The 12,692-nt window shown below is 33.3% G+C and overlaps 2 protein-coding genes across 2 annotated transcripts; both read left to right on the forward strand.

The window, feature by feature from the left end:
• Positions 1–6: 6 nt before the first annotated feature.
• LOC119838462 lies at positions 7–1,227 on the forward strand. Its single transcript, XM_038364409.1, has 2 exons — positions 7–374; positions 1,111–1,227. The coding sequence occupies exons 1-2, from the start codon at positions 21–23 to the stop codon at positions 1,225–1,227; spliced, it is 471 nt and encodes a 156-aa protein (XP_038220337.1). The 5' UTR covers positions 7–20.
• Positions 1,228–4,320: 3,093 nt separating this feature from the next.
• LOC119838559 (piggyBac transposable element-derived protein 4-like) lies at positions 4,321–12,225 on the forward strand. The gene is made up of 2 exons (XM_038364545.1): positions 4,321–4,572; positions 9,450–12,225. The coding sequence occupies exons 1-2, from the start codon at positions 4,520–4,522 to the stop codon at positions 11,002–11,004; spliced, it is 1,608 nt and encodes a 535-aa protein (XP_038220473.1). The 5' UTR covers positions 4,321–4,519; the 3' UTR covers positions 11,005–12,225.
• Positions 12,226–12,692: the final 467 nt, after the last annotated feature.

Genomic DNA, 12,692 nt, shown 5'->3' on the forward strand with positions numbered 1-12,692 from the left:
AGAAAACGGAGAAACGAAAAATGCGTTGGTGGATGAAAGAATTATACCGAAAAAGAATGCAGTATGGAGTGACACTTATTAGAGATATGCAGTTCGAAGTGGTAGAAGACACAATAAAAAACTTTACAAGAATGTCGACAGAAGATTTCCATTTCTTGAGACACTTGATAGAGCCGAAGGTAAAAAAAATGGACACCCGGTTTCGCGAAGCTATTACAGTGACTGAAAGGCTGACTATTACTTTGAGATTTCTTGCCACTGGAGACTCGTATACAAGCTTGCAGTATCTGTTTAGAGTTTCAAAGCAATCTATATCTAGGATAGTCCCAGAAGTTTGTGATGCTATCAGTGAGGTTTTAAAAGATTGGGTAAAGGTAAGTGAAAAACGCAATACTATTTTACATTTATTATGAAAAAAACTAAACTTAAAAAAATAAGTTGAACGGTTTTATATTGCAGATAAGTGTACTAAAAGCTAAAAAATAATTTCTTGATACTTTCACAATTTGTATTTTAGTTTAATCAATGCGTAATGACTGTATCCATGAAATTATTTTTTAGGTTTTAGTACATTTATCTGCAATATAAAACCGTTTAACTTAATTTTGTTTTATATATTTTATTTTTAACTTTAAATGAAATTACTTATTTCTCGTTCTCTTGAGTTGACGTACTGGCCAAAGAATTCGTATTTGCGAGATTTTGAGGCTCTTGTGTGGTGTTATACCCATAAAATTGACTATATCTACCTAAATCGGCTTCAAAAATAATATTGTTTATGGCTTGTTTCACATATATTAACGTATGCTGGTCATATTTTCTTAACTCATTCGCTATATGCTGGCCATAACTGAAATATGAATCTGTAGCTTGAGACGTTTCCGTTAATATTTTAAACGCTTCTGTCAACATTTTATCGTCCTCATCATCTGTTTTCCTTTTCTTCGATAACTTTTTTTTTCGGTGATTTTTGAATAGTATCTTGTATTTGTTCTTGTGTATTACACTCTTCTGGGGTATTTTGGGAAGACTCGCCATCATTTTGTAATGTAGAGTCCTGAAATATGAACGTGCATTTAATTCACGTTGTATTTTATATTTATGTTACAGATCCCCACATCCGAGGAAGATTGGTTGGAAATTGCTCAAGAATTTCAAGAAAAATGGGATTTTCCTCATGCTATAGGCGCCATGGATGGAAAGCACGTAATGATACCAGGTGCTTGACCTGGTAACAGCGGCACGGAATATTACAACTACAAACACTTTTTTAGTATCGTACTGTTCGCTCTCGTAGACGCGGACTACTGTTTTAGATACGTTGACATTGGTTCCCAGGGGAGACTTTCGGACGGGGGGATTTTTAAACGCACTTCATTATACAAGAAACTCGAAGAAAAGTCCATGAAAATACCTTAGCCATCGATACTTCAAATACCATATACCCTCAGAGTTCCATATGTTATTCTGGCAGACAAAGCATTTGCACTAAACGAATACACAATGAAACCGTTCCAAGGGGAGCCAGAGAGGGGATCTCTAGAAAGAATATTTAACTATCGTCTGTCAAGAGGACGTAGAGTGGTGGAAAATGCTTTCGGAATAGCAAGCTCGGTATTCAGGGTTTTACGGAAACCTATGTTACTATCACCCAATAAAGCTACAAAAGTAGTTTTAGCTGTTATACATTTGCACAATTTTTTGCGAAAAAGGTCTAGCCAGAAATACACACCACATGGATCTTTAGACACGGAAGCAGAAACTGGCATCACACCAGGTAGTTGGAGAAATGAGGGTGAACATTCATCATTACTCGATCTTACTAACGTACCACGTAGAAGTGGGAATGACGCAAAGGAAATACGTTTACATCTCGCCCAACATTTTGCAATTAACGGAGCAATACCTTGGCAAAATAGATACTGAAAATTAGTAACATTTACCTGCGAAGCGCTTGTTGTATCATTCGAATTCGACGTATTATTACCATTGTCTGGCATTGTATCTATTGTACTATTAGGTGTACATTTATCTTGCATGAAGCTAAAGTCTTCAAAACCAAACCATTTTGATATGTAAATACTGTCCCGACCTGTGAACAATCAACCAACAAATTTTTAAAAATATACGTAAATTTTAAATTTTTATTTATATCTTCTAACATTCCTACAATAGAGTAAATAGACAACGGATAAACATACTTGTAACACTGTTATTTTAACTGGGCACTTCTAGTTCAAATAGATGTTGTGTAAGATGGCTTGAGAAAAAATAGGTACCTAGTTATTAAAGAGATTGCACAAAAAAAATTAGAAATTGTTTGTACAAATTTCTAATTCTTTTCAGCCATCTTACACAACATCTGTTTGAACTAGAAGTGCCCAGTTAAAATAACAGTGTTATAAGTACATACTAATAGATAAATTACTGGGTGGGAATCGAACGCACGACCTCACGTTTCACAGCCGACTCTTCAATCAACTACGCCACGGAGACTGTCAAAAAACTACCCTATATAAAACTGTTTTTTTAGTTTTAAGAAAAAATCGAAGTATATAATATTTACCAGAGCCAGTGGTTTGGCTTTTAGATATTCTCCATTATTCTCTTCTGTATGATGAAAGGAGCACAGTCATTTTTTTTTTTAACTCCGGCACGGGGTTAAATCATTTCACTACTGATTTCTCTCCAAGCATCTTCTCTAAGCGATTTATTATGATACGAAGAACTTGTGGTATTTCACAGTAGATCTTTCGTACCATACAGTTGTATTAATTTACGGCACCTTTGGTTATCCATTATAATCGGAGCGCAACAAACACAAAAAAATACAAGCGTCCGTCTCAATTGGCGCGCGCGCCACGATTGATGCGTGGTAAAAAACCGACTCCCGACGGAACGCACCGCTCCGCGTTCGAGCGCTCCAACGAACACATTGGCGCGCGTTCCAAAATGGTAACAATTTCGCGCGGCTGGAACGCGCGCCAATGTTCGTCCTTTTGGAGCGCGTAATGGATACGCGGCTTGATTTTTACTCGCTCCAGCGATCCACTAGAGACTCTAGTGGATCGCTGGAGCGAGTAAAACTCTAGTCTAGAGTGCGCAATAGTCAAAGGCTTATTCTGAGTCTTACAATTAGAAAATTGTATATATTTGGTCTTTGTCATATTAGCTGATAAATTATTCTTATTAAACCATGTTAAAACTTTATTTAAATTATTTTCAATTATCGTATTATAATTGTTATTAATCACTTTACGGTCGTCAGGAAAAATGAAATAGAAATGTCATCAGCAAATAATACGCAATTGTAGACAATAATGTCAGGTAAATCATTTAAATATATCAGAAACAGTAGAGTTGTATCGAACATGCTCAATAAACGATATTTTAAAACGGTTAATCGACAGATGCCCACGCATCTTATAAAAGTTTCACAAACAATTTGGCAAATTGGAATTAGAAAATTCGCATACAACAAATATACCGAAGAGATCATTGGCAGCTTTTATTTTGAACTTATTTCATCACTAGCCGCGTCCCGCGGTTTCACCCGCGTAAGCACGTATCCCGTAGGAATATAATTGCCTATATGTTATTCCAGTTGTCCAGCTGTCTACATACCAAATCTCATTGCAATCGGTTCAGTAGTTTTTGTGTGAAACAGTAACAAACACACATATCCTTACAAACTTTCATTTATAATATTAGTAGGATAGTAGGATATAGTAGGATGTATTTATACATATGACGTTTAAGACAAGACTAATTTATTACTATACTAAACCATACTATACAAAATCACCCATGGCTGCGCCTTTGTCAAAAAAAAACAAATCGTCTTTATACTAAGAACCTCCTGAACCTCAGTAAATTAAAAAAAAACGCATCAACATCCCCTGCAGCTTTAAAGGTCATTGCATACTCACGTACAGACAGTGGGAAGCGACGTTTAAATAAATTCATAATTAATAGCTTCACCATAACTTATTTATTATTAAAAATAATAAATTTAATGTAATTTTCGGATTATTTATTAGATTCTAACACGAATATTTAAAACACCTCATTATCCGCACGTGCACCAATTATACATTAACAAGTAAACGATACAAAGAGAGAATTTTGCGAATCACTGTTATCAGTAATTTTAATCCTCGAGTCGCTTTTTGAAAAGTCAGCTGCCTATTGTTTTTAAAAAAGCGAACGATCTGTATATTCTACGAATAAATATGTTCCGAAATATTACTCGGTCGCACCTGCATGGATTACCAAGAAATAATTAAACATTATATTATTCTAAGATTATAGCAGTCGGTTTCTTAGCCAGACTTAACCACAAGAGATTAACTTGTTTATTGCCAATGCAATATACATTGACGGCAATTCTGCGTCTATTGTATTATTAAATATAAAAGGGTAAAATTCACCAGTTAACGATCAGTCTCCTTACGGTTGTCGTATAGTGCGGACGTGGATATTGTGTCAAGTTATCCAGTGAAATTAAGTGGATAGTAATATGTCTGCCAACGCTTCAACTCCTGAAAATGTCCTGTTTGGAGATCGTGAAGAGTAAGTTTATATATTTATTCTTGTTTTAATACTTGAATTGATTCTGAGTAGGGATCGGATTATATGCAATATAAAACGCTTGTAACGTGCGCGTTAACTGACGGAATTTGAAAAATTGTTCAATTTTAATTTTTAGTTTTATAGCATTGAAATGCTTTTATAAATGAGAAATTTTAGAAAAAAAGCGAAAATTAGGTTATATCACTAACTAGGTTATATATACTGTCAAATTAATAACAAATCGTCACGATGTATATAAGTACTAATCGCTGTGTAATAAAAATGCAACTATTAAGACTTGTTTTGACAGAAGGTCTGTATACATGTGTTTTAAGCGATCGAAATAACTATGTTAACTTACACAAGCTTTTCACATGCTTGTACCCTTGCATGAAAGTTTCGTAGATGCAAAATGGTTACTATGTTAACGTCAGCTAGTGATGCTTAAACATCGATAGTTTGACATTCGGATAATACCGATATTTAATCGATAGTTTTCTAGAAGTAGAATATAATGAAACAGAATCAAATTATATTAACTGTTGAACTTTTTAAATTAATGTTAAAACATTTAAATTTTGATTGATAAAATTTAATGAATTCATTTTTTACATTCATAATAGAGCTTTGGAAAACATTCATTCTGAAGGAACGGATGTCGCTGCACAGCATTAATATTTGTTTTCCATCATACACAACAAATTAGTTGTTTTTTCCCTATATTTAAAAGGACAAAATGTTGATCAATCGTTGATTTCTCTAAATAAAATAATAATAAATTTATTGTCACCAAAAAGGATACATACATATGAATAAGTTGCTTAAAAGTAAATAAGTTATACAATGCAAAATTTATCAGAAAAAACAGGTGAAAGCCTCTGCTGACGTACTAAGCCAAGGCCTGAAATACAGCTCGCAGCGCCGAAACCCCTAAAGACCATTTTATAATATATTCTTAACGATAAAGTTGTAAATTATAAATATGTAAGTAATCATATAATAAGTGTGTGTGTGTGTGTGTGAGTGAGTGAGTTGAGTGATCCTAATTGGAGTAAGTTTTCTGTTTCGACACAAGTCAGGGAATTTAGCCATTTAAATACTGACGAACATCAATTATTATCGATTCGAGTTTATGTGTTGTCAATACCAATATTAAAATTTGGCCTAAAACTTCGCCGATTAATTGAGACAGGAATGTTAAAAATAAAACTACTAATACTAAAACTTACATTTTCTATCTAAATAAACTGCAAACCTACAAAACAAAAATACAAAATAAAAAAAATTGAAAATAACAATCTAAACTAATGTTTTTAAAATAAACTCTATAACTCCCCACACATTAAACAATCATTTTCAATATATTCGTATATTTCGGGATTCCATGCAACTTTAGACCGTGTCACCGGCGGAGATATCATTTCGTATAAAATTACTAGGGACAATAAAAAATAATATAAACGATATATCGACACCTTTTCCAAACAATCGATAGTTTCGATACTTGAAATACTATCGATAAATCGATACACTATCTATTTTCAAGCAACCCTAACGTCAGCCGTCAGCTGACTCCTGAGTCCTGACTGGTTGTCACTTATCCTTAATATTCTTGAAAATTCCTAAATTTGTTTGATATTATGCTTGATATTGAGGACAAACAAAGAAATTAAATGCAAAAAAAATGATTCAATCCATTTATCATTCTTTTTTTAAATATTAATATAGATTCATGAACGCTTATGTGAGGTTAATAATCGATTTTGGTGTAAGATGACATGAAATAGGATAAAAGGGTTCCATTTCACCTGAACTACAAGTTTTAACAGCTCTAAGTTAATGGGCTCAAAAGGAAAACAAGATGATACGGCTGTCAGCAATCTGTGATTAATATTTTATATCGCTGAGTAACAACGACTTTAGCTAGCATATCTAGCCAATGTATTCACATGCCATCAAGTTTATCAGAGCAAGAAGTAATACAAGGTTTATATTGGAGCTATTGACTGCAAACATGTAGAAACAAGAAAAGTTCGAGGTGATTCTGTGCAGTATTATGTTAACCATAAGAGTTACTTTCTCTTTTCTGAAATGAAAATATTTATAATATTTTCTATGCACAATACCTTTATTGGGACTCTGATGAGTTTAATATACGCAATCAACAAAAAAAGCTTGTTGTGATTAAAGTAACAAAAAATTATTTTAAAACAATCGAATAATCTTTAAAATGAGAAAAAATTGCCATTCTTGAGATTCATATTATTTGGTGAACTTATTACATGTAATGTAAAATACATATAATACATTTTAAGCGGTTAAATAAAAGAGTTTATTTAGCAAAAATACATAGATTCAACACAAATCAAATATAACGACTGTCTTAACTAGTTGTCTTAACTAGGAATAAACCTGTGCTAGAGACGACCGACACCTTCCACTCTAGACCTAGCCATCATTGCTTTAGACACAAAAAAAAAATTATTTAAAAAATGCAAAACAAAATCGGCTAAAGCTAAAGCTAAGTTGTGATGATAAACTGAATATATGCTTAAATTTTTTTTTTCTTTGAATATTTATTTTCTTCAGTTCCGTTTGGTACACAGCATGTTTATGATATCTGGAATTAAACAATTATGTTTTCATTATTATCTATATAACATCAATCTTACAAAATTTAATTCTTAACCTACTACAGAACTAGGTTATAAGTTTAATACAGTTTCAACATTATTTATAACTACATCAAAGGAACATGTTCTTCAGTTATTGGCATTTAAATTTAGCATCATCAGTTTCATATCAACACTATAATAACATAGAAATATAGTATAAACATTCTCTCTGGACAGAATCTCTCTCTCTCTTCAGTCTACCTGGTTGCTTTCTAATGAGGCACTTATCAAAATTAATACAAATTTTGTGTCCAAGTTGGTTTCTCTCCACAACCAGTTGCATGCATGATTTTTTGTAGACACTGCTTAGCATCTAGCTTCATGGTTCCGTACTGTTATTTTATTTCCTTGAGTTATTCAGTAGTTCATTTAATCTTAAATAAGAAACAGACATTTATATTATAGTTCTCGACATTGCTTACTATCTACAATCTTACTATCTATTGTAAATATGAACTTAGATTATGTGTAAGTATTAACGCAAAGATATCAGGAATAAAAACATTTTTTTTAAATTTCCTGCTAAGACACTTATTAAATGTATCTTAAATCACCTTTTATGTAATATAAGTTGCCAGATTTTCTGTTTAGTTTAAATTGTTTTCACGTCAACTGCTTTAGTTTCAATATCGGCAATTAGTATTTGATAAATTCCTTGAATAAAGCCTCTAACAAAATCACGATAATTGTATATAGGCTAAGGTATATTTTTCTCTAAGTTCCCAGTTGGAGAAGTTTTCTTATTGGATTAGGTGGCACCAGTACTCCATTGGCTCACTCCACTTCATTACAATCCTTGGTCAATTAATTAATTTAATCAATCCCAATAAAATAATAGTTGAAGCACAATACTTTGACATGACAGTATGACACTGTCAGTTTGTCATTGAAAAAATGAAAATATGTTGTGTTTTTGCCGGTAAAAACGCGTTCGAAAACTATGAGTACGAATCAAAACTTATAATATGTAAACACTCAACTTTATCAATAATTATTGATATTCAGAAGAAAACATACATTATATACATTTAATACAGTAATGTGCTAAATAACCATAAATTTCAATTAAATAGAAGAACTGTTCACATATTAAAATAAAAAATGTTTTTTTATTACTAAAAGTATTATAATTTAAATCAGCTTACAACCATACAGTACAATGAGCATTTTTTAATATTTTCGTAATCATCAACAGAGTATTGTTCGGAATATGCCATAGATTTTGTTAAAGCGGCAATAGTGTAATAAATATTATAATAAATGTTATAATATGTTCAAAAAACATATGGATAAAGGCAGACAACTAAAAAGTGACGTGGATGACATTTACGATTATATGTGGGGTCGGTTTGGAATATGGATTAGGGATTATGGAATGGAGTTAAATATTAGTTTATGATTTTAGTTTATTAGTTTGTTTGTTACAAACAAAACTAACTACATTCGAATTGTATTTAACAAATCGTGAGGGATTTTTATGTTAAAAATCCATAATATAATATTATGTATGATTTTTTACATTAGACACTTTTAAAGAATGAAACTAGTTTTGAAAACTAAGAACATTTCAGTGCTAAAACTAAGTTGTAATACGTGCAAGAAATAAAAAATCGTTTTTAAATAAATTGCTTAATTACAGACAAAATTACCAAAATTGTAATTAATGGCACCCGTTCTTTGAACTCAACCTTGAAGTATGAGGCGTGCCCTCATATTTCAAAGCTGAGTTCAAGCTTGTTTCCTTAATTTAGTATAAGTATGCCACTAATTAGAATGCATCAGATGTGCAGTTAAGGCTTGATACGAGAAGAGAAAAAGTTTGCGTGCATGATGTGTACGTGTGTGTGTAGATGGGTGGATGTGAGTATGTGTATTGCATATAATCCGATCTCATTAGTAATATTTCGTACATATATATATATATATATATATATATATATATATATATATATATATATATATATATATATATATATATATATATATATATATATATTTGTTTAGTTTTATCTTAGAAATCTCTCATATTACCACTTTATAACTCTTTTATTTTTATATAAAAGAAATTGTAGTTTCTAATTTTTGCATAGTTTTTATCGCACTATATATCTGTTTTGTGTGTCTTATAATTGGCGTTATTGTATAATTGCATAAAATAAACAAATATTAAAATATTCTAGTAAATGTTATATTTCTGCATAGGGAAGAAGAGATGTTCACCGATTCGTCATCATCTGATGAGACATCAGAGTCGGACTTGGAAGACGAGGAGAGTCCCGAAGTTTCGGACGAAGGCGATCAATGGAAGGAGACGGGTTCGCTTAAGCAATTTCCATTCACCAACACAGGTCAATTCAACGTAGGTCTAGCGGTCTCTCCGATAGACTTCTTTGAATTAATTTTTAACTCCACATTCATGACGACCCTCGTGACTAGCATTAACGATCACGCTTTAAAGTTATGTAAAAACAGTTGGAAAGAAACTACAGTACACGAGTTGCGAACGTTTTTTGCGTTGATTTTTCACATGGGACACATTCGTATACATCGAATCAATGATTATTGGAGTACGGATTCTTTATATAACCTACCATTCTGTCGTTCATTTATGTCTCGCGATCGATTCCTGTATTTGCTCAAAAATTTGTCTTTTAACGATGGGAACACATATAAAATTACAGATCCCAATCGGTATCTCAAACCTTTGATTAACTTTTTCAATGGACTCATGAAAGAATTAGTTTCGCCCCCCAAAAATTTAGCAATCGATGAGGACGTAGTGCATTGTGGTGGACGTTTAAAAATTAGACAACACATCGATGGGAAAATGCATAAATATGGAGTTAAGATGTATGCACTTACGGACACTAATGGTATTACTCAGAAAATGCATATATATTGTGGATCTCACGATACTGAGGTGCACGGGAGAGGTCATGCTGAAAAAGTAGTTATGCTGTTAATGGCAGATTACTTTGACGCGGGCCATTCCGTTTACACAAATAGTTTCTACAGCAGTGTTGCATTAGCAGAGAAACTGCTGGAGAAGCGAACCTACTTAACCGGTATCCTACGGGCCAATAGATTTAGGAATCCATCCATGATTAAGAGGAAAATCGGCAGAGGTACATTGCTAACGAGATATAATTCCCGTGGTGTTTGTGTCACGAATTACAAGAACAATAGGAATGTACTGATGATTTCAACCGAGCATCACTCAAATTTCGAACAGACGCTCAAGAGCGGAAATAAAATCCAAAAGCCTAATGTTGTCATACAATACAATAAAAATATCAAAGGCGTTGATAAGAAAAACCAAATGTTATCTTATTATCCATCGTTTAATAAATCCACCAGATGGTACAAGAAAATTATTTTGTACGTCACCGAAGTTATGCTCTTAAATGCTTTTATTATGTTCAAAGAACACGCAAAAGCATCTGGAGATTCAAAAACATCGATGACATTTTTAGATTTCAGATTGAGTATTATTAAAAATTTACTAAACATTGAAGGCATTGACAGTAATGATTTAAATTCAGGCCCATCATCTCACAGTCGAATTGACTCCGCATCTACCGTATACCACTTGCCGGACGAGTTACCCAAAAATAAAAAAGGCAAAAGAAAAAGAAAGGATTGCAAGCATTGCCTTGAAAAGCGCAATGTTCGCAAAGCTTCAAGATATTACTGTCCACTCTGCTATAAAACACCTGGTCTATGCATTGAATGCTTCAGAGAATATCACGGGTACTAACATTGCCGTAACAAGGGAACTCTTCTTGCACAAAAAAGTACCCAATAGTTTTTTAAATTCTCTCTTATCAACGTCTTTCATTGCTTTATTGTTTAAATTTTTTTTCTCATGTATTCGCGTTGTACATTCGTGTCCGTAATAACTTGATTTAAGTTTGCTCAATTATTTCTGTTATTTGCATGTGGTGGAGATGGGCAATCACGATTGGTTGGCCATCACAGGAGAGCGCGAGGTCGGGGCGCGCTCCACCCGAACTGGGTCCACATTTTTGTGTCACTGATCTCATTTTCTTTTGAAGGTTTTATCATATACTAGCGGTCCGTTCCGGCTTCGCCCGTGGTGGGCTATCTAACACTGAAAGAGTTTTTCCAATCGACCAGCAGTTCCTGAGATTAGCGCGTTCAACCAAACTCTTCAGCTTTATAATATTATATTATATTATATTGCAAGATCAGCAAATATCGGCCATCGGCTCTCAAGAAGAGTTCTCTACATCTGCTCGCATCATGTGTATTCACAGATCATCAATTATAATGCTACTAGCGGTATGCTGCGCCCCGCGGTTTCACCCGCGTAAGTCCGTATCACAGTATCCAGTTGTCCAGCTGTCTCCGTACCAAATTTCATTGCAATTGGTACAGTAGTTTTTGCGTGGAAGAGCAACAAACACACGCACATCCTTACAAACTTTCGCATTTATAATATTATACTAGGATAGGATTATTTTAAATTCATTGTTACTATTAAAGTACGTTATATCCTTTCCTACTAATCCTACTACGCCTCTACAAATAGATTGCCGTCTTCATATTGTCAAGGGATTAAGATAGGATTCGCGAGAGGAATGCAGGAAAAGACTGGGAAGTGGAAAGAAAAGATAAGGGCCTCCGGCTCCCCCACTCACCGAACAAAACACTGCAGTCTGCTGTTTCACGCCGGACTTCTGTGGAGTTGTGCTACTTCCCCCGGTGCGAGCTGGTCCAATTCGTGCTGAAGCGTGCTCGGCTACCACATCAATAAACCTTAATGGTCTTACTAATAAACATTAATTATGCATTCTGTATATCATTCTGTATTTCATTATAGCGAAATCGTTACTAATAAACGATGTATGTGTTTGGCATTTTAACAGTCCTTATTCAATTGGTTGACCTTTTATAGTGTACTAGTATACCCGGCCACGCATTGCTCTGTCTGAGTAATAATTAAAAATATTAAGATTTAAATTATTGGGATTATTATTCGTAATAAACACTATCCTGCATCTTAAGTTAAACCAAATTACACATTAAATTAAATTTAATCAAGATCGGTTCAGTTCGTGAAGAGTTCATTGGCAACATACATCATGACACTGGATTTATATATATTAAGAATTTCTATATATTCAATATCTGTTATAGCGACATCGAAGGGACTACTCATATTTCGTCGTAAAAACCGATAGTCGCAAGAACCGGTGACATTGTTTGGTAAAATAATAAGCTTTTTTTATTAAGTAGATTAAGTAGATAGTATAATTTAAATATGTAGGTACATAAAATTCACATAACAATATGAGAGAACAATAGTCATTTTTCTGTATTCATAAAATGTGTAATTTTTGTTTGTCTGGAATTAGAACACTTGTCGTGCGTATAAATGTTGTAGTTGACGTTGAATTTTAATTAGTGTATCGTGGCGGCCTT

Source organism: Zerene cesonia, unplaced genomic scaffold, assembly GCF_012273895.1.
Source record: "Zerene cesonia ecotype Mississippi unplaced genomic scaffold, Zerene_cesonia_1.1 Zces_u003, whole genome shotgun sequence".
Lineage (NCBI taxonomy): Eukaryota > Metazoa > Arthropoda > Insecta > Lepidoptera > Pieridae > Zerene > Zerene cesonia.